This window comes from Rosa chinensis, chromosome 3 (genome assembly GCF_002994745.2).
Source record: "Rosa chinensis cultivar Old Blush chromosome 3, RchiOBHm-V2, whole genome shotgun sequence".
Lineage (NCBI taxonomy): Eukaryota > Viridiplantae > Streptophyta > Magnoliopsida > Rosales > Rosaceae > Rosa > Rosa chinensis.
Window position 1 is genome coordinate 3,540,064 of NC_037090.1, and position 22,589 is coordinate 3,562,652.

The 22,589-nt window shown below is 38.7% G+C and overlaps 4 protein-coding genes across 6 annotated transcripts; all 4 read left to right on the top strand.

The window, feature by feature from the left end:
* The first annotated feature begins 1,718 nt into the window (after window positions 1-1,718).
* LOC112191637 (kinectin) lies at window positions 1,719-6,945 on the top strand. Its single transcript, XM_024331021.2, has 4 exons — window positions 1,719-3,342; window positions 4,140-4,724; window positions 5,659-5,834; window positions 5,985-6,945. Exons 1-4 carry the CDS (start codon window positions 1,851-1,853, stop codon window positions 6,669-6,671), a joined length of 2,940 nt encoding a protein of 979 aa, XP_024186789.1. The 5' UTR covers window positions 1,719-1,850; the 3' UTR covers window positions 6,672-6,945.
* A 2,373-nt stretch (window positions 6,946-9,318) lies between these two features.
* Window positions 9,319-14,286, top strand: LOC112193926 (FRIGIDA-like protein 5). Its single transcript, XM_024334190.2, has 4 exons — window positions 9,319-11,047; window positions 12,028-12,600; window positions 13,231-13,403; window positions 13,509-14,286. The coding sequence occupies exons 1-4, from the start codon at window positions 9,421-9,423 to the stop codon at window positions 14,034-14,036; spliced, it is 2,901 nt and encodes a 966-aa protein (XP_024189958.1). The 5' UTR covers window positions 9,319-9,420; the 3' UTR covers window positions 14,037-14,286.
* Window positions 14,287-16,049: 1,763 nt separating this feature from the next.
* Window positions 16,050-18,542, top strand: LOC112195361. Of its 3 annotated transcripts, none has more exons than XM_040517084.1 (3): window positions 16,050-17,012; window positions 17,757-17,872; window positions 17,970-18,542. In XM_040517084.1, the coding sequence occupies exons 1-3, from the start codon at window positions 16,388-16,390 to the stop codon at window positions 18,279-18,281; spliced, it is 1,053 nt and encodes a 350-aa protein (XP_040373018.1). In that variant the 5' UTR covers window positions 16,050-16,387; the 3' UTR covers window positions 18,282-18,542. The 3 variants fall into 3 exon arrangements, with proteins under 3 accessions (XP_040373018.1, XP_024191542.1, XP_024191543.1); XM_024335774.2 differs by having other exon boundaries at window positions 16,051-17,012; window positions 17,691-17,872; XM_024335775.2 differs by having other exon boundaries at window positions 16,052-17,012; window positions 17,700-17,872.
* A 162-nt stretch (window positions 18,543-18,704) lies between these two features.
* LOC112195353 lies at window positions 18,705-22,094 on the top strand. Its single transcript, XM_024335765.2, has 3 exons — window positions 18,705-19,682; window positions 19,994-21,005; window positions 21,461-22,094. Exons 2-3 carry the CDS (start codon window positions 20,384-20,386, stop codon window positions 21,820-21,822), a joined length of 984 nt encoding a protein of 327 aa, XP_024191533.1. The 5' UTR covers window positions 18,705-19,682; window positions 19,994-20,383; the 3' UTR covers window positions 21,823-22,094.
* The last annotated feature ends 495 nt before the right edge of the window (window positions 22,095-22,589 follow it).

Sequence of the window (22,589 nt, forward strand, 5' to 3'; positions counted from 1 at the left end):
ATATGTTGTTAGAACCCCTTTGAATTTGTGATTTCAAGGGTATTGGGTTGGAAAATCGAGTAATAACTATATCATAATATTCAATTAATTTAGTTTAAGGAAATTTCAAATTAGATTGTTTTGAATTTACTTTTGTAGTAAATGATAGGCCATGTATAGAAATTATTGTTTTTACTTAATTATTTTAAGTAAATTATAAAACTATATAGGCAATATAAGGAAATATCGGAATTTTTTTTTAAAAATTTTATATTTGGTTGGAGGAGGTAAGAAGATTATTTATTTATTTACTTACTTAATTTTTCACTTTTCTCTCTTTGTCCTCATTTGTTTTTCATATAAGTTGACAAAGTCAATTAATAACTGAAAAAAAAATTGGAGGTCCAAATATCAAATTTGGAGGTCCAAAACCACCCAATTATGTATAGCATGGCATGAATTTTTTTTTTTGTTTTTTATTTTTAATTTAAGACAACATTTATAGAAATCCCATGTAAAAGCGATTTATTTATTTTTTAATGTCATTTTTCATTGTTTTTCAAAATTACCTCAAATTGTCAATCCTGAATCATCCACGAATATTGAGAAAATAATATCTCTAAATTATATGTATGGCCCCATGTGTTTTATTTTTTCTTTCTTTCTAATTTTAAGGAAATTTGAATAAGACTGAAATCAATGTCTGAAAGTGATTTATATATTGTTTCTCAAACCACATGATCTTTCACTATTTTTCAAAATTGCGGCGTAGTTCATTCTTTTGTTTTTTAAATTGTCAATCTCAAATCATCCACTAATGTTTTAGTAGGTTGGACTAGAAAAGAAAGACGAGAAAATAATGTATCTACGTTACAACGTATGGTCACAATGTGATATGTTTGATATATGTTTTTTAGGCGTCGCTGGGAGGACTGAAATCAATGTGTGAAAACTAATTAATATATATATTATTTCTCAAACCACGTGATTTTCCACTATTTTTCAAAATTGCGGCATAATCCATTGTTTTGCTTTCTAAACCATCAGTCTAGAATCACCCACCGATCTATAAAAAAGGACTCAAGAAGAATGGGTTGTGCACTCAAGTCTTCGAATTGTCTATCTAATTACTTGGTTAAGTTGTATTTCTCACAACAAAAATGATTATAGTCGATGTTTTTGAAATTGCCAGATACCAAGATGAAGAAGATGACGCAGTCAAGAAGATTTCTCATAATAGCTTAATCAATCATCGAATTAACGTTACCAAACCGAACAGAGGTATGATACACATTTAATTGTAAATATACTTATATTCATTTTATTTACAAGACATATTAAACTACAAATTTATACATACTCAATACATTTACAGTAAATAAATTTCACATGTACGGTAAATTACGCGGGAATTTTAATATTCACACATCCTTTAACACAAAAACAAACCGTCTTTCATACAAACACTATTACACTACCAACTTCTTTGTCATCAAAAAAAAAAAAAACCAACTTCTTTGCATCTCATCATCATCTCTTAAACACACATGGTGCATGTAACAACTCACATAGTGCATGAATTCATCTTAGCTCTAATCAAAGCCCTACTCTTTTTCACTAATGGCAAAACATGCAGATGCTCGACACGTGGCCAACTGCATGCCGGCGTGGTCCCCATCGAAGCCTTCCCCCGTCAAAGACTGAAATGACGTCTTCTTTCCCGACTTGGCAAACCAAACGTCCGAACGTAACAGAATTTCGCTCACGCCGATTGGCCGTCTCCACTTCCTCCTTTTCCGCATTTATTCAAGGCTTTCACTCTCTCTCTCTCTCTCTCTCTCTCTCTCTCTCTCTCTCTCAGAGTCACCACTATGGAGACTGCGGCGGCGGAGTTGGAACAAAAATCGGAGGCGAAACAGAGGAGCCTAGGCGCGGCGTTTGAGTCGTTGAGTTCGCAAGCTTCGTCGATTCTGAAGTTTACGGTGGAGTGGAAGGAGCTGGAGGACCATTTCGAGTCGACCCGGAGGGTGCTACGGACCCGGTTCGAGGAGGTAAGGGATCGCGTGAAGGAGGTGGCGGAGATGGAGGCGAAGGAGGAGAGGCTGAAGATGGAGGTGAAGGGGAGGGAGAAGGAGTTGAGGGAAATCGAGGAGGTGGTGGAGCGGAGGAGGAGGGAGGTGGAGGAAAGTGAGAGTTATTTGGAGTCTGTGAGGGCTTTGATTGTGGAGAATGATGAGGAGCTTAGGGTAAGGGAGGAGAGGTATGATAAAGTTGAGAGATTGATTAGGGAGAAGGAGAGGGAGGTGGAGGAGATGGAGAAGCATGTGAGAGAGAGGTCTAGGAAGTTGAGTTGGCTGGACAAGAGGATAGAGGTGAAGAAGAAGGAGGTTGAGAGGAAGGAGAGGGAGCTGAGAGAGGTTAGGGATTTGGAGGAGAAGAAATTGAGTGGTGTTAGGGGGTTGATTGAGGAGAAGAGGAAGGAAGTTGAGTTGAAGGAAGATGAGATGGTGATGGTGAAAGGGAGGGTTGAGGATTGTGATAGGGAAATGAAGGAGAAAGAGGAGAGGCTGAGTTTGATTGAGAAATCGAAAGGGGAAATGATTGGTGTGGTGGATTTGAAAGGGAAAGAGTTCTGTTTGCTGAAGAAATCAATGGAGGAGTGGTGCTGTAAGATTGAAGTGAAGGAGAGGGAGCTTGAAGGATGGGTTGATAAGTTGGAATCGAAAGAGAAGGAAGTTGAATTGAAGGTTGAGGAGCTTGATTTGATTCGTAGCAAGTTCCTTGATGAGCTTCAGTTCAAAGAAAATCATTTGGATTCGCTTGAAAAATCGTTACTAGAATGGGAGGAGGATCTGCATTCCCTCCAGAAGTCGGTACAAGAATGTTCCCGGGGAAGTGAGATCATTAGGAATGGAAGAGGATTGCAGCAGTTCATGGACGAGCATCTGAAGAGAATTGATTCCATGGGTACTGAACTGTCAGCGATTCTTAAAGACTCTTCAGACCCGGGGAAGTTGGTTTTGGATGCAATGCAGGGGTTTTATGCTGACAACAGGGAGTTAGATTTTGAATTGAGAGTTAGAAGAAGAAGTTGTTGTCTTTTGTTAGAGGAGTTGAGGAGAATCTCCCCACAAATGAATCCGCAAGTGAAAGAGGAGGCGACGAAACTGGCTGCTAATTGGAAAGCCAAGATGACAGTGGCGAGTGACAATGATTTGGAGGTCTTGGGATTTTTGTGGCTTGTTGCTGCTTATGACTTAACTTCTATCTACGATGCGAAGGAGCTTAAAAGGCTTCTTTCTAAAGTTTCGCGGGGTGAACAAGCAGCTCAAATAGGCCTGGCCCTTGGTATTCCGGCACCTGGTAAAGCTTTTCTTACTTTTCCATATGCTTTTCAATTTTCTTATTCATATCTATATCTGAATATTGTTTCTTATATCACTCTCTGGTATGGTTATTTTGAATATGCATTTTCTGGAGCGGTCGCCTGTAACATGATTTTTTATTGAACTCTCAACTTTTGATTACTCGTATGTTTTAGATATTATGTTTATTACCGTGTCAAGTCAATAAATAAACATCTATATCAGCATTCAGCAAGGGTGCCTCGGACATGATATGAGATGGGGTAGGCCTTTGTAATCTTTTCCAGTATGCTACATTTTTTCAGAGCACCATCAATTAATTTTTTCCGGTTACAAAAACTTTCCCATTTTGCTGGCAGAAATTAAAATCAGTTTTGTTGTCCTTATATTATAACTTGTTTGAGTCATCTCTTGTTGCATGTATTCTCTCATTTATCGCCATCACAGTGGACAGATTGGTGCCGTATAGGCTCTTCTTTTGATACCAAATCGATCCTAGATTTTCTTATTGCAAATTCTGCATATACTCAGATACTGGTGGTTTAAGCAGTCTTTACCATCAAGTTGCGCTTAATATCATCTGATTCTTTGACATATGTGAAACAAGAGTTCTCTTATTTTATCATTAGTTTTTCTTGGGAATATTGAAGCTAATAGCTGTTCCCACCCCCACCTGCACCTACCACTCTATTGAAAGCACAGCAGGCACATAATGCTTCAGATTTTTTGATTTGTTAACCTCATAAATATTCACTAACTAACCTATCTACTGATTTGTTTCTTAAAATTGCATAGGAAGCCGCAACATTTGTTCCCCTGTCAAAATTGAGGAACCAGAATCTTCTACGGCCAACAATGCAGCAACTATTTCTTCTCCTAATCCTCAAACAAGTGCCACCACAGATGCAAGGGATTCACGGGGGTGTATAAATGAGACTTTGAATTGGAATGTAGATACAATACAGAATGAAATAGTGGCTTCTGTTCAATCGGCATCGGACCCAGAAGAACTTGTGTTGAAGATGATGCAAAATTCTCTTGGCAAATACTGGACAAGCACAGAAGATGGTCTGAAAAGGCATGTCATGTCGTGTAATATTTCTCTATTAAAGATGCTAATGAGAGTCTCACCACAAGTTGGATCTCACGTAAAAGAAGATGCCAAAAAGCTAGGACTCCAATGGAAAGCAAAAATTAGAGCTGATGCTGAACATTTGGAACATCTTTTGGAGATTGTGGGGTTTTTGCTATTTATTGTTGCATATGGATTGCTTCCTACACTAAATGGAGATGAGATTGTAAAGTTTCTTGAGAAGCTTTCTCAATATAAAGAAGCTGTAGAATCATGTCAGATGCATGGTTTTCTAGATAAGATCCTTGGTAAGCTTCTCAGAAATTTACTATTACAGTGTTGTGTTTGCATTACACTGACCATTATATTCATTTATATCTTATTATGTTATTTCTGCTTTCTGCAATGCACAATGTTTTCACTCTAGGAGTTTGTAAACTCGAGTGTCCTAGATGCCATTCTTGTATCTCTGGTAATTGGGTGATAGCTAACTTTGAGTGGGTTATACACTGCCATCAGGGGCTAATGGTTGGATATTAGAAAATGGCTTGACTAATGAATTAGGAACCTAAGATGAACTTCATGATACTGGTTAAGGTATAGTGGATATGTATATGAAGTCGAGTCACTGAGTCAGTAGAGATTGTTTACATATGTGTTCTGTTGGGATTTCTTATATGGTTTAAGTTGATGTTTTACGTGTGATTCAAACATTCTGTGGTGTGCTAACAGATGCGCTAGTATTCACTCAATCAGTTGATCGCTCATATTAGTGTTAGCCCTTTCCCTTGCCCCTTATTTCTTTCTTACTTTTTCAGCAAAACTGAGCTTAAAAAAAACGTCTTGCAAATTGATTCAATATACTTTTTTGAAATGTTTGAGCCTTCTTCATCTGAATATAGTTCTTATATCACCAAGATGTCTGATGTCTCTAGTTGGCTGTCAGTAAGTTTCCACACAAATGTCATTAGTATGATATCTAGTTTGTCCACGTTGGTTCTTCTCTCCTAGCTAGGAGATGAGAGTCTATCAAAATCATCTTCTTGCATCACCAGTGTTTCGCTTTTCCTTTTATAACTATAGTTGTGCTCTAATTTCTTCCCTTTTTATCTTAAATATGATTCTTTTGGTAATAATGCATATGCTAATCATAACCTGTTTAAGTGTGGCCTACAATTCTCCTTTTGAACTTCTTTGGATCTGTCAGATGAAATCCTTATAATATTATTTAAATACATGCAGCTGTTTTTATTCAGACACTAGTGGAAAGGAAGCAACTCTTTCAGGCTCTTGGATTTGTCTTTAAGTTCAAGTTACGGGACAAGTTCACTCCAGTACGAGTCTTAAAAGACTATGTGAAGGATGCAATGAAGTGTTGGTCAGAAACTTTGAAGAGAAAGAAATCAGTTGATGAAAAGGTATCTCAACTCTTCTTTGAGATCCAGTATCTGCTTCTGTTTTTATTTTTATTTTTTGCCTGAATAGCTGCTTCTCCTCTATAGTTGAAATCTAGTTCCATCCTCAACGCAAATGGATGTACTATAGTAAAGGCTTACTTTATTTCACAGGTTGAGTTTTTAGACAGCAAAATAGCTGCTTTTGGAACTGTGCTTCGATGCATCAAAGAATACAACCTCGAGTCTGAATACCCGTCCAGGGAAATTGCAGTACAAATAGGTGAGCTGGAAAAACTAAAGGAGATTTGGAGAAGTTCGGCAAAACATCTTGCCTCTGTCACTAGACAGCAAGAGAGTCAAGGGAAGAAACGTAGTAGCAGCACTTGTTCCCCTGCGGTTCAACAAGGACAACAGCAGAAAAGTAAATTCCATCGGACAGCTGAAGCAGCCCCTAGTCCCTATAAATCACCAACTTTCACCCCTGTGCTTCTGCAGTCAAGACCATCATCATCTTTGGCGTATGGAAATGATGGACAGCATGGGCAGGTTGGTGATATGGCTGCCAACTCTAGTGAAGTTGATAGATCTTCATCTTTGGCATATGGAAATTACGGACAGCTTGGGCAGTTTGGTGATATGGCTGCCAACTCTAGTGAAGTTGATAGATCTTCATCTTTGGTGAGTGAAATTCATGGACAGCATGGGCAGTTTGGTTATATGGCTGCCAACTTAGCTGAAGTTAATCCTCGTTTTGGTACCATAGATGAAGTTGATCCTCATTTTGGTGTACATAATCTTCCTAACCCTTATTCATCCATGGATTTCACCTTCTTCCCTGGCCGTTATGGCCCATATTAAACCTAGAATCAACCTGCGGGACATGCTGAACATGAAGGGCCAGGGTGTGTTGCAACTTCAAATCCCGGTCCCAATGCATATTACTGATTTTTGTCCATGCTTGTACTGTCATCCTTGAAGCACCAGCAACTGTACTGATGTCACAACTTTGCTAAATAGCATAGCCTTCTTTGCTTAGTTGTATTACTTGCTTTTGTATAGTAGGAGAACCACCTACTTTAGCCGACTGTATTTTCAAAGTTAATAGTAGTATTTAACGTAGTGTGTTGGGTTAGTTTCCTTCAAAGACCTCAAGGTGCTGTAGACGAAACCCACGGGCATTGTTTACCGCCAAGGGAAGAGAGCGATATATTTGTTGCTCTATTGGATCGTTTTCTGGTTATTAGAAGGATGGAAATAAGTATATTATAGGCTCACTTTATTTATCTAAAAAAAGATATCTAAAATTAAAATTTTGTCAGTGATCATGTATGGTGGATAAATTACGACTTTATTAAAATGTTGTCACGTGTCATATTAAAGAATCATAACAAAATTTTCCATCTTCTCATTATACCACTTAGTTAGAGTAATAAAGGCGTAATAAACACGACGCCTGACAAAATTTTAATGAAATGGCAAGAGGTAATTGATGAATCACAGTATCAAACAATATGTTTGAAGTGAGGATTTCAATACGTCATTTTTTGGACTCCGCTGCAACAGTAAACAGAGTGACAAGATGTAATTATATAAACCATGTTTCCTCAATGAATTTGTAATCTCTATCCCTTAGCAAAGAGTCTAAAGACTGAGACCGGCCAAGAGGGTAATGTGCCCCACCTATTTTTTTTATAAAAAAAATCCTTCTTAAATGATTTTGTGATACTTCTACATCTAATATTTATTATTTTTATCTAATTATTCCTCTTATGTATTTCTTTTCCTGAAGTAAGTATAATAATACTCTATTTATTAGGCTTTATGTAATTATTCCTCTGCGCCTCTGCCACAGTAGCCAACCGGAGTGGCGGTAGCGTCTAAGATCCATGTAAGAATTATTCTTCGATCTCCAATGTACTGCATAGTTTCTTATAATTTTACAACAGAATGGATGGCTGTTCTGTTTTGTTTACCCTCAAAATTGTTAGGTATTTGGTGCATCAGCACAATGAGATTTTACAAAGAAGGGCATCAAATTAAGTTCGGTATTACATTGGTCAATCGTCATAAATATATGTGCACGTAAAAAAAAAAACAGAAAATGAGAGTGTTAATTATATGATCGTTTAGTGGATATGTTACAATTTCATTAAAAAGTTGTCATGTAAAGAACCATAATAAAAAACTTTTATCTTCTCATTATGCCACTTGGGTTAGAGTGGTAAACATGACACATGACAACATTTATTGAAGTCGTAATGTCATCCCCGGAACCCAAGAAGAGGCGTCAAATTAAATCCGATATAAAATTGATCACTCCTCATAAAGATATGTGCATTGGAAAAGAAATGAGAACTAGGTTGTTAATTATATGATCGTTTATCCAACTTTGAAATAAACGTGTGAAGTTCAAGTTTTGGGTCACTTTTCGGTCGCATATCCACATCTCGACCGTTCAGTTTTTAGCTATCTCCCTACTACATACTACACATTTGAACACAACTCACTTTGCTTCTACATCTTGAAAGCCCTTAAGGCCATGTTTGGTTGGTGGAAATGAAAGGAATCATTTTCCTTTCCATTGGGAAAGTAAATCCTATTTGGGGGGGGGGGGGGGGGGGGGGGGCGGAGGAACCAATTTCCTCCACTTTTTCCTTTCCTTTGGGAACCAATTTCCCTTCCTTGGCTGTCCCAAACGCAGGAAATGTTTCCTTTCCCAATGCCCAGATTTTGGGAAACAAACATGGCCTTAGAGTTTTTCTTGCCTCCACCCAAGCTTCTTATATTTATAGCCATTGACAGAATCTCCTAGAGTCATTTCATCACTGTTGATTTCATGAATCAACCACTCATTTAGTCCACATATGACAAAAAAGTCAATACATGAATTTGACCATGCATTTAGCCCAATGCATTTATTTGAATATGCATCAATTTTCTACTCATAAGTTGTCACAATGAATGCACAAACCATTAATATCCGGCATTCACTTCATACAAAATATCTCCACCAAGAGAGAATAAACACCAAACCTAACACTTAGCTAGTGATCCGGGTTATTTCCATCCCGACAATTACACTTGCCTAATATGACGACTTCTTTAATTGTCGTTCAATCTACGACGAAACCAATCATGTTGGTGCAAATGCCGATCGAGTATTCTCACAGTCCGGGTAAGTTTAGAACCTTTGGGGTTGAAAAGGTCCTTCCTCTAACGGAGCCCGCTCATCACCGTGAACAAATGAACAACATACACTAAACCTAATAAGCGTATTCCCGCCCACATAAAATTCATATGTAAGGAGGAGATAAGAACACAAGTTACACAACCCAAAAAAAAAAAGAAAAAAAGAAGAAAGAATTTGAAAATGCTGGCCACGTGGCGGCAGTTCATAAGGTGGCGTGGCCCCCAATTCACACTCATTTTAGCTTTGTACGGAAGATAGGTAAAGGCTCTAAAAATGGTGTTTAAATTCTGTGATCACTCTACTGTCTCAAGTCACTCTCCATTTTCTCCATTCTCAAGGGTTTTGAGAATTTGGGTTTTTCCCTAAAGCTCCGACCTTTTTCCCTTTTCCCTATCTGAAAATATAGGGTTTTTGTTCATGGACAACATAGCCTCTGATTTAGACCTCGCAGAGACGAAGCAGAGCAATCTGAGCAGAGCCTATGAGAGCCTACACACCCAAGCTTCTCCCTTTATGGTCCTAGGTCCTCAGTGGAAGGACCTCGAGGACCACCTCGACTCGACCCGGACCAAAATCCAGACCCGGTTCCAGGAGCTGCAGGCCCGGGAAGCCCAAATCGCCGACCAGGTGAAAAAGCTTGAGTCTTTGAAGGAGGTTGAGTACGGTAAGAGTCACTTGCAGTCTTTAAAGTTGTTAATTGAAGAAACTAGTGAAGAGCTTGGTGTGAAAGAGAAGAGGTTTTCGGAAGTTGAGAGGTTGATTAGAGTGAAGGAGAGAATGCTTGAGGATAGGAATAAGATGTTGAGTTTGGTTGAGAGGAGGATAGAGGAGAAGGGTAGGGAGGTTGAGGGGAAGGAGAAGAAGGTGAGGGTGGTGCAAGGAGTGTTGGATAAGTACTGTGTTGATATTAGGAAGAGGAAGAAGGAGTGTGGTCTGAGAGGAAAAGAGGTTAAGAGGGTGGAGAGGTTGATTGAGAAGTGTGACAAGGAGTTGAGTTTGAAGTGGGGGGAAATGGAAGGGATTCAGAAATCGATGGTGGCGTATTCGGATAGGATTAAGTCGAAAGAGGGGGTTATTAGGGAGATGGAGTTGAAGGTGAAGGAGTTTGGGATGCATAAGAAGGCAATGGAGGAGTGGTGTTGCAAGGTTGAAGTGAAGAAGAGGGAGCTTGAAGTGTGGGTGGAGAAGGTTGAGCCGAGGGGGAGAGAGTTTGAGCCGAGAGTTGAGGAACTTGATTTGATTGGTAAGAGGGTTAATGAGTGTCTCAATGAGGCTCAGTTGACATTGGAAAGGGATTTCCGTTTGCTTGAGGAAATGAGACAGGAGAATGTGAAGCATTTTGAGTTAGTTGAGAAGTCAGTGCAAGAACGTTCTCATGAACTTGAAATGAAAGAGAGGAGACTTGAAGAAAAGGCAAAAGAGCTTGACTTGAAACAAAAACTATTGGAATCTATTCCGAAAGCTACTGGAGAACAAATGAAATCGAAGGAGAAGGCTAGTATTGTTCATCCTTTAGTGAATATTCCACATATGTTCCTTGCAAACAATGTCGTCGTTCCTTCAACAGCAAGTAATGCTAGAGGTTTGCAGTTGATCGTGAGTGAGCATTTGAAGAGAATTGATTTAATGAGTAGAGAAATATCAGCTCTTCTTCAAGCCTCAAGAGACCCAGCAGGATTGGTTTTGGATGCAATGCAGGGGTTTTACCCTACAAATTCAACGGTGGACAACAGGGAGCTTGATTCGGATCTAAGAGTGATTAGAAGGAGTTGTATTGTATTGCTACAGGAGTTAAAGAGATTCTCGCCACAAATTAATGCTCAGGTCAGAGAAAAGGCAATGAAGTTGGCAGCTGAGTGGAAGGCTAAGTTGTCGGTGACCACTGAGAATAGGCTGGAGGTGTTGGGCTTCTTGCGGCTTCTTACTACGTATGAATTGACCTCCATGTATGATCCAAAGGAGCTTCACAGTCTTCTCTCTATAGTTGTTCAGCCTGAACAAACAACTGAATTCCAGGCCCTTGGTGCCTCAGATAAGGCATTTGGTAAGCTCCTTCTTGTTTTGCTATTTGTAACTGAGTTTCTTATTTTGATGATTATCTCTTATTGTTCTTATATATATAGAATAATGCTATACACTTCTGATTACTCTAGTTATTAAAGTTATTTATCACTCTCTAGAATCACTACCCTTGTATTAGTCAATAAACAGACTTCTATACCAGCAGCAGCCTTGCCCTGTTTCCTGTTATGGAATGGGATAGGCCTCACAAAATTCTAATTTGTAACTTGATATTTGACCTATAGATGTCAGAATGAGAAGTTCTGAATATTGATGTCCTGCCTTGTGGAGTTTCTCTTTAGAGGATAAAACTTGATTGCTTATTGCTGTTGCATAGCATGGTTATCTTCTCTCTAGGGCATGCTGTATTCCTACAGCGTTGTAAAGCAATTGAGAGCAGTGATTTACTTTGGGTTGTAACAAGCATCTTCTTAAACATGTTTCAAAATAACCATCCTAATAGTTATATTCCTCAAAATTGGTATTTCATATTATTGCATACAGTTTTAGCTAGTAGAACTTTCTCCTTTTTACTGGCCTGAACATTATAGAGTATCCTTCGTCCCTATTGTTTTAATATCTAGTTGAAGGCTATCAGCATCTTGTACTCTTGGGAAGGTCAGTGGACATGCTTGATGCCACATATGCTCGTCCTTTGGTACAAATACTTCATCGCAGATCATGTTATGGGAATTCTGCATAAACTATTACATTGGTCTTTGAGGCCGTTTCTACTCCCATTTGCACATAATTACCAACTGATGTTTGACATATGCAAAGGCATTTTCGTATTTGTCCCTAGTTTGGCATGGAAAAAATTGAACCTGATAGCAATGACCGTCCCAATCCAAGACTTACCATTTGATCAAAGCACCAGTCGCACATAATGCTACCATATGTAATGTTAAACTCAAAATTATTCACTAACTCTCCTTTCTACTATTTCTTACTGTATTTGCACAGTGAGCAGCACAATTTCTTTCCCAGTTAGAATTGAGGAACCGGAATCTTCAGTGGCCAAATTTGTAGCCCCCTTTTCAGCTCCAAATCTTCAACTAAGTGCAACCAGAGAACCAACAAATTTTCAGGGGTTCATAGTTAAGCGTTTGAGTGAGAATAATTCAGTACAGGACAAAATGTTGGCCACTCTTCAAATGTCACCAGACCCAGCACAAATTGTGTTGGAAATGCTGCAAAGCTCTTTTGCTCAGTGTTGGAGAGAAGGAGGTTTTTTTTCAGAAGTAACTGTCATGAAGGGTTACATTTACCTACTGGAGACACTAATGAGAGAGTCAAAGCACATTGGACCTCGTGTGAAAGAAGATGCAAGAAAGCTGGCAGTGCAGTGGAAAACTAGAATGAGAGCCGATGCTGGCAACTCGTTGGAGATTTTACTATTTTTGCAGTTTTTGGCTACATATGAATTGCTCTCTACCATAAATGGAGGTGACATTGTCAATCTTCTTGGGGTGATTTCTCGGCATAGACAGGCTCTAGAACTATGTCAGTCAGTTGGCTTTGCAGATAAGATTCCTGGTAAGTTTCTTGAAATTTGGCTTTCACGGTGTGCTCTATCTTTACCATTACTCTTATTTAGTTTTTGATACTACTTGATTTATTTTTCTGCAAGTTACATATAATGCCAATAGGTTTTTGCAACTCTATGAGTCTGGATACCATTGTTTTGTTCCTTTTGCCAAGATGATATTTATCTTACGGTTGGTTTTATACTGCCTTGAGGAGCTAATTGGTTAGAATATTAGCAAATGGTTTGAATGTGATTGACAAACCTGTGATAAAATTCATGTATTAGGAAAATATACAATGAAATTGACTACGACAAGGTTTGCATAGTGACTTTGTTGGCAATTATTGTATGGTAAGTGGTCTTTTTGTTAACTGTGGTTCAGAAGCATTAGTAAATTTTAGCACAAATGTACTGTTGAATGGTTTGATATCTGTTTGTTTGGAACTAGTGTCCTCTCCTTGGTTGAGAGTTTAGTGAAATCATGTTCTTGGATTACTGCATTCTGACTTTCCCTTGCATAGTTATGATTATGCTCTAATTTCTTCTTTTCCCTCTCAAATATGCTGTTGATTATGCAATTCTCATTTTTAGCTACTCTTGATTTGACGGATGCTACAATTCTGTTTTATTTGTCGCAGGTTTTATTTGGAATCTCATTGACAGGAAGCAACTAATTGATGCTGTTAGATGCATTTGCATCTTCAAGTTAATAGACAAGTTCCCTGCTGTACAACTTTTGAAAGATCATGTGCATAATGCAAGAAAGCATGCCAGTGAAATTTGCAAAAATCAGTTATCATTTGGTGAAACGGTACAAGCTCTTCCTTGGACACCTTTCATTATTGCTTCATGAATCGATAAATTTAGTACCATCCCCAATGTTATATACATTATTAAGGCCTACTTTTGCTTACAGGAGAAGGTTGTAGATGGTCTAATAGGTGATCTAAGAGCTGTGCATCAATGCATCAAAGACTACAATCTTGAGTCCGAATATCCATCTGCAGACATCGAAGTACAAGTAATTCAGCTGGGAAGACTGAAGGAGCATTACAGAAGTTTGGCGCCATCTCTTGCCTTCAGGGTCGATCAACAAGATCAGAGAAAAAGGAAGAGACCAAGCACCAGCACTTCTGCCCCCATCACTCAACCACATGAACAGCTTGAACAAAGTAATCACCAGACAGCTGTATCCACTGCTATACCCTATGCACTGCCGATTTCCACTTCAATTTGTCCAGAGTCAAGTTCGTTATCTAGGCTGTATGCAAATTATGGACTCCCTGGACAGTTTGGTATGGCAGCCAATGACCACGCAACCTGTGCTAATTCTGAAGGTGGCTTGATGCTAACATTGACAGGCCAATATGGATCGAATGTCAGAAATCCACTGCAAGTGCACAGTGCTGATCATGACCATGCTCATACAGTCATCCTTGAATGATCCATAACTTTATAGGAGGCCACAAGTTTAGGTAGATAACAAGCCTAATTTTTTATTGTAGCTTTACCAGTATTAGTATTTGATGGCATGACTTTTCTAAGTTGCATCACTTCCATTTAGGACAAATTATGTAGTTGAAATGTAGTTGAAATGTTTTAGAAGCTTGAGACTTGTGTTCAGTTACTTGAGGAAGAAGTTTGAAATGGATCTGATGGTATTGATAAGGGGGAGTTGAATTTAACTCCCCTTTACTTTAACAACATAGAATACCCTCATACATACACATAGTTTTCCATATTTATCTGCCTTCAGAGCAATTGTATCCTATGGAAGAGAACCTTGTCTATCTACTGAGAAATAATGAGACAAGAGGCCATGCATGAATGTCATGAACTTTTTTAGAAATAAAACAAGTGTACTAATCCTTCTCACTTCTCACCACCTTCTCATACACAAAGATATTTATCACTTCTTTCCATTTACATGATACCTCGACCTGCTATAAAAAGCTCTCTTACACACTGTATAGTAATCCTTTCCACAGATGTCGTCCGTCTATTCTCCGAAACCCAACAAAACAAACGGCCCCCATCAATTCCAAATAGCATTTAAATAATCATGGCCAATCTGAAACCCGCTGAAAAATTTGCAGCAACATTTATGTCCAAACAGAGAGCTTCATTCATTTCTTTCTGCGTCAGAATCTTCACTTGCACAGTACAACAGAGCTTCCTAAAATTTAATTGACCCATATTTCAAAGAGCATTGCTGTCAAGGGTGGTGGCGTTGGTTTCATCCCAACGTTGAATTGAGCCATCTACTCTGGACATGTCATTAGAGTGATTAGACATGACCATCTACTCAAGTACCCATGACTCATTTTTCGACGACCATTTCCGTCAAATTTAGTAGTGTCTGCTTCGTTTTGACATAGAATTGAGTCACCTACTTCGGATGACATGTCATTCAACATGTTACTAAATACCCGGACCACACGACCGAACCATCCATTACTCCTTTTTCAACAACTATTGTCGTCGAGGGTTAGCCATGTTGAATCCTAAAATCTTATTTGGTCCAAATCAGTTTTGAGGTCTGTCACTCTGAGAAATTCCTAAATTGTTTTTACCAGTGCCGAAATCAGCCACAAATAATTTTAAAAATAAAACAGTGTTGACAAAATTTAATATATTTCGGCATGCCACGACTTCTTCATGACATTTTTAAAGTATCAAATTCGGTCAAAGGCTCTTATTTTTTTTAAATTTTCAATATCATAATCTCACTATTGGTAGCAGCTTCTGCTGCGAATATGGGTAATGTCAGATCTACAGAGGGACAAGCAGAGAGAGTTTTTTCCCAAAACCAAAAAACCACCATTAGGTGGACAGCTCCTTCTACTTGTGCAGTTAAACTCAACTTTGATGGATCAGTAAATGGAACTTCCGCTGGTGGTGGTTTTGTTATACGTGATGTTCATGGAAGGCCCCTGGTAGCTGCCACTGAACAGGTTGTTACTATTACAGTTCCTTTAAAATAAGCTATTGCTCTACGTAACTGACTCGTCTGTGCTTTAGAACGAGGACACAATAGAGTTGAAGTTGAGGGCGACTCCAAACTTGTCATTGATGCTGTCAATAAAGTGATACACCAACCTTGGCGCTTACTCAAAATTATTCAAGATATCCAAGCCATTGCTACAAGTTTCAACTCAATTTCATTTCGACATATCTTTCAGGAATCAAACTTTGTAGCAGATGCTATAGCTAATCTAGGCCATAATTGTACTAGTGGAAATGTGTAGACAAATAGAGTCCCTATGGAGGCTTCAAAAGCATTAATGTTCGATTTTGTAAACTTGGGATGCCAGAGAGGATTTCATCTTTAATCTATAATCTTTTCGTAGCATAAAAATAATAATAATAATAATAATAATCTCAATATTGGTAAAATGTGCTCCACGTTATAACCACCCACCCTCCCGCACTCGTAGACTAGGTAGAGATATTAAAGAAAAACGGGGTTTCAGTTTTCACTTTTTTACAGCTACGGGTATCTGGGTAGGATTTGAATCTCATAACCCGCTGCAAAAAAATCAGAAATCAATATTCAATTCCCATGTGAATCGTCCCCTGCACGCTTCAGAACAACCTCCCATGGCTATTTCATCATATCCCAATCACCAAACCCCAATTCAATTCCAAAGACACAACCTTTCCAGCTCCTCTCCTCTCCTCTAATAAACCCAGAACCTGATCAGTCTCCAATGGAGCTGCTTCAGTCCCTAAAGCCTTCACCTTTCTTCAATTCTCACTAAACGCCGTACTGGGTTTTGGTTTTCAGAGAAGATAATGGACAAGATAGCCGCGGAGTTACAGGACAGCGTGGTGGACCTGACCCGGCAGCTGACGGAGCTCCAGGCCCGGTATGAGTCGACCCGGAACCAGCAGCGGACCAGAATGCAAGGTCTGGATCAGAGGGAGCTGCAATTGCAGGCCAGAGAGCTGAGGGTGAAGTCGGAGGAGGAAGCGATCGGAGAAAGGTGGAAGTGTCTGGAGATGAGAGAGAGGAATGCGGAGACACATGAGTTGAAGGAATTGGAAAGATTAGAGCATTTGGGTCAGCTTGAGAAATCGGTGGAAGAGAGGGAGAGGTCTTTGGATGAGCTACATGAGTCGTTGGAGGAGCAGAGGAAGCATTCCAGGGCACTGCAGGAGGTGTTGGAAGAGCATTTGGGGTCGGTGGGCGGGGGGCTGAGGGTGAAGCTGAGGCAGTTTGAAGAGAAGGCTAGAGAAATTGGATTGGAGCTGAGTGGTGGTGATGGAGGATTGGAGTTGAAGAGAGATGAATTGGTGGGTTGCGAAATGGGAGGTGGTTTGGATGCAGAGAAGGTTGTGAAGCTTATTGGGGTGATTTGTCAGCGTGAAGAGATTATGAAGTTATGTCAGGGATTTGATTCTGGGGATAAGATCCACGGTAATTGTTTCGAGAATTTGGTTTTGGTTGTGTGCTGTTTGTGTTTCGCATTGAGTAGTGATGACTTCTGTTTGCAATGTAGAAATATTTGGAGCTATAGTTGTTGTTAAATTGATTTTTCTAGATGATAATCTTGTGTTTCATGTGCTAGGGTGAGAGTTCTCTTTGGCTTTCTAGGAAGTCATGAGGAATATTAGCAAATGGCTAGGGAATGATTGATGAGCCTTAGATTAACTTTATAAGTCAGGATTAGCTTTATGTGTTTTGAAAAATTGAGTGTTTTTGTACTGCCTCTAGGAATTTATGAGTTGAATATTAACGAATGGTTTGGAAATGATTGATAGATCTAAGCGTAAGATATGGTGTTAGGTAATGTACAATGAAGTTGGGTTATACATTGTTTACATACTGATTTTGTTTGGATTTGTTATATATTGTGATGCATGGAATAACTCTGTTCAGAAGCTCAGTTAACACTTAACAGGTTCAAGACACATATACCCCTTGCATAATTATGATACTGTTACAGTTTCTTCTTTTCCATTTAAATATGCTTCTGTTTCTTGATGCATTTCGTAATAGTGACTTCTAAGTTCGACGAATGAATGAATGATACTATGGAATTTTGCCTTCGAGACTTCTGTCTAGCAGTTTGATGATCGTACGACCTTGTTTTACACATAACAGATGTTATTCGGATTCTCATTGAAAGAAAGCAACTGATAGAGGCTGTTAGATTTATAGGCACCTTCAAGTTAACTGACAAGTTCCCCCCTGCACCACTCTTAAACGAGTATGTGGAGGATGCAGAGAAGTGGTGGAGTGAAACTTTCAGTCAAAAGAAATCACTTGATAAAAAGGTAACTGTAGCTCTTCTTTTAATATTCAGTAACTGCTTCTTAAATTGATAAATCTAGGACCATCCTTGCAAGTACTCATCTATAGTTTTGCTCCCAGGAAAATGCTGTAGATGACCGGATAACTAATCTAAGAGTTGTGGTTCAATGTGTTGAAGAATACAACCTACAGTCTGAGTATTCACTAGTAGACATTATCAATGACATTTTGGAGCTTGAAAAACTAAAGGAGAATCTGCATTCGGTGGCATCTCTCGACATTATGATGAAAACTAAAGGCCCTGGGAAACTAAAGGAGAAAAGGGAGGTGGTGCTATGTCTTCCATCCTATGATGATAAACAAGAGAAGGAAATCTGGAGGAAACGAAGATTTCGCACATATCGCCGTTGCAGAAAAAAATGTAATCCGTGAGCCATTTCAGCTGCTAGACCCATGACATGGATAGAGGACCAGTTGGGATGTCTTGAAAACCATAGTGTCACTGTTATTATGGATGGATTTATAGCTGTTAGACAATTGCAGGTTTTAACGCAGCCTCTCACTGGTAAACGCTCAAAACTCATTTTATGTCTGAATCTATTGCTTTTGGTCAAGCTTTTCCATTAGGCAAATGACCAAATTGTGCAGATTATATTACTCTTTTGAATAAAATGTATATCCTAATTCCGAAGATCCAACTGTATTAATGGCACAGCTTCTGTGAGTCGTTTGCTTCGAGAAAGTTAGAGAACCCTTGACATAGATTGAGGAGTGCTTGATGTCAAAAACTTGAAAACAAATATATATCTTGGGGGGCCTAAGATGATTGTCTCATTTGTGAATCAATTCACTGCTTTTGCATAGGCAGTGATAAAGATAAAAAAGACCAAGGAACATGTCTCTAGTTGAGGCTAGTTCGTCGTAATATTCTCATCCCTAAAGAGAGAGGAATTCAAACATCTATAGCTTCTTCAAGAAGGCTATTTCTTTTTACGTGAGGGTACCTTGCATCTATGTTTGGTAAGGTTTTGCATGGAGATTGGTAGGCTGATACCTGCTGAAACAATTCGTTAATTGGACTGAGCTTCAGTGGAGCCCGAGCTCAGGCCAGAAGCACCGGCACTGATTTTTGCGGACGGTTGATTGTTCAATCGACAAATGTAGGATCGGAGTTTAAGAAAGTGTCCGTAACATACATGTTTTGGAATTCCAACAGCTTTACAACCATAGAACTTGGATGTTCCATTGATGTTTCCATCTTTTGAACTTCTCTCAGGACTTTCCTAGGTCACACTGGATATTATATATCACTTGTATACATATAGTTCAATTAACATTCCAAACCTCAATAGCTAAGGTATACTCCAATTATTCGTCACTCTCTCCTTGCGATGATAAAACAGGTTGATCAACTCCTAAAACAACTTCAAGTACCCTTTCATGTACCAATCCCCTTTGGTTAATCTTCATTCATGAATCAGAATAATTTAATCTTATTGACATCGGACTACTACATTGAACATGGATGGTTCTCCATTAGGCATTAATGTCAGGGGAAAACTACAAGACATGAAGGAAAAAAAAAAGAGTTAATGGTGTAGAGGCCAAGTGTTAAGTGGAGAGATATAGCTTCTTGGGGAAGGACTGTAAACTTGGTTCAACTCCGTCCTTTCAATACATAGTTTTAAACCTGCGGTCTTGATCAACTTTTACCATAAGGCGAATACCTGCTGTAACAAAGCTTCTGTTGCACATAGAGCTTCAGTGGAGAGAACCTTGAAATCAGGTTGAGGAGGAAGAAGAAGAAGAGACAGAGACAGTCCACACCCAAAGGTATGTATGAAGCCTCCTTATTCTCTTTAAGTTTTGAGCTGCTACTTCTAATGCTATTGATGAAAAATGGTGGTTCTCCTAGCCTAGGACTTTCCGGCTTCTGTGAAATGGGAAGCTAGACTTCTTGGTTTGTTAAAAAAATTTGTTGAAATGATGTTTTCCTTTATAGTTGTTGTTATTGATATGTGGTTTGCAAATTAAATTAAATATGTACTCATGCTCAGTATTGATAAAGAAAATCTGCATTTTTGCTGTGCTAAGTGTAATCAAAGAAATGGTTTATGTTAAGGCTCCATTTGACGTCTGTACAGTTGGGGTTTTGAAAAGCATGCTCAATGGACTCTATGAGAAAAGTGTGGAAGTACCTAGAGGAGCATTTTGACACGAACTTGAATGAGTTACAGACCAGACTCCAAGAGCTTCAGATCCGCGAGGAGGAAATTAGTAACCGAGAAAAGCGATTGGAAGACAGAGAGTCCGAGTTGGAATGTCTTGATAAGCTGATTGAATATAAGGGAGAGGAATATGATGCAATGGAGGAGGCAATAACAGAGAAAGAGTTATAGGTTGAACAAGTGAAGACCGAGTTGCAATCCATTAGTTTATTGGTTGAAGAAAAAAGCCAAGAGCTTGATAGTAAAGAGAAGTGGGTTTTGGAGGTTGAGGAGTTGCTTAGGAAAAAGGATAAGGAGTGTGCTTTGATGCAAAACCGTATCGAAGAGGGAAGGAATAATTTGATTAGGGTTGAGAAAAGTATTAGGGAAATGGATATCAAAGTGAAGACTTCTATGGAGTATTGGTCCGGTAAGGTTGATTTAAAAGAGAGGCAAATTGAAGGACTGCTCATGCCAAATTTGGAACAACTTCTTCTTGCTTATAACATGATCAAAGAATACTTCAAAGAAGTTGAAAGGAAAGAGAGGGGACTGAAACAACAGGCCAAAGACCTTGAATCAAAAGAGAGAGAAGTTGCTTTGAAAGTTGATGAACTTAAGCTGACTGAAACAAGGGTTAAAAAACGCCTCAATAATGTTCAGTTGAAAGAAAAGCATTTTGGTTCACTGGAAAAGTCATTAAAAGCAGACAAACAGCATTTGGGTTCACTCCTAAAGTCCACAGAAGAGTGCAAAAAGGATTTGGCTTCAATATCCCATCAACTTCAGATGAAAGAAAGGGAGCTTGCACAGCAGGCCAAAGAGCTTGAATTGAAGCAGAAACAATTTTCTTCTCAAGCGAAAACTAAGCATTTGGAACCTGCCCCTGCTGATAACAATGCCACTGTTCCTTCATCTACAATTGATCATTCCTGCATCAATATAGATGGTACAACCTCGCAATCTTTGATTAATGCAAGTCATAAGAAGTTTGGTTTTTTTCCTACCTATGAGAATGTTGTTCACAGCTATCAGCATTTCTTGATGTTTTTCTAGATCTCTTTTGTTTGAGTGTCAGTGGTCATATCATGCCATGTGCTACATATGTTCATCTTTTGATACCATTTCATCATACTTTTCTTATATTTAATAATTTTGCATATTCTTCTATGCTGGTATTATAGGTAGTCTATCTTCATTTTGCTCATAAATATCATCTGATGTGTGAAACATGCAAAACATCCATTTTATTATTTTTATATACTTTTTTTTTTGTTGGTATAAGTCAGACATTCCACCCAAGTAGCACAATGCTATACATATCTTTCAATTTGAAAAATCTAAAACCATTCACTCATTAACCAGTGTTTTGCGTTTTCTTTGTTTATCATTGCAATTGCATAGTGACGTCCAACAAAGAGGAACCAGAATCTTCACCGACTAGAAATGCAGCAAATCTTCAACCAAATACCACCAGAGATGACAGGAATGTGCCAGGGTTGCTAAATGAGAATTTTAGTTGTAATCATTCAGTACAGAGTGACTTGGCTGCTTATCTTCAGTCAGTACCAGACCCAGCTAAAGTTGTGTTGAACAGCATGCGAAATTCTATTAGGCCATACTTGAGGAAGGGATATTTTGAAGAAAGTGTAATGTCACGAAACATTTCCTTATTGAAGGAGCTAATGATTGTTTCACCGCATGTTGGATCCCATATGAAAGAAAATGCAAGATATCTAGCAACCCAGTGGAAAATAAAGATGTGAGGCAACACTAAGAATTCAGTGGAGAGTTTGGCATATTTTCTGTTTATAACTATGTATGAGTTGGATTTTATGTTGAATGGAGATGAGATTGTAAAGCTTCTTCTGGTGATTTCTCAGACAATTACGGCTCTAGAATTATGTCACACATGGTTTTGCAGCTAAGATGATAGGCAAGTTTCTTGAAAATTAAAACTATCCTCCTGTGTTCCATGTTGACCATCAATTATTTATTTCTTGTTATGCTTTTGATTTTTTTTTGTAGGTTTGCTAGCTTGCTGATACTATGCAATTCTTCTCTGTTTCAAATTTCTCTAAATCAGGTTGATGAGGCCTATAAGGTTTTTTTTTTTTTTTTTTTTTAACACTCGGCAGGTATTATTTGGAATCTGATAGAAAGGGGTCGACTGATTGAGGCTGTTAGATTTATTTGCAGCTTCAAGTTAACTGAAAAGCTCCCCCCAGTACCACTCTTGAAAGAGTATGTGGAAGATGCAAAGAAGTTCTGTGAAATATTTTGTGGAAAAAAGATATCTCTTGATTTAAAGGTATAGTAGATTCTTAGCTCTTCTTTATACACCATCCTCAATGTAAATATATAGCTGTCAAGTCTTACGTGTGATTACAGGCTGAGTTTGTAGACAACAAAATAGGTGGTCTAAAAGCTGTGCAGCAATGCATCAAAGATTACAATCTTGAGTGCGAATACCCAGCTGCTGACATTCAAATGCAAGTAGTTCAGTTCGAAAGAATGAAGGAGAAATGGAGAA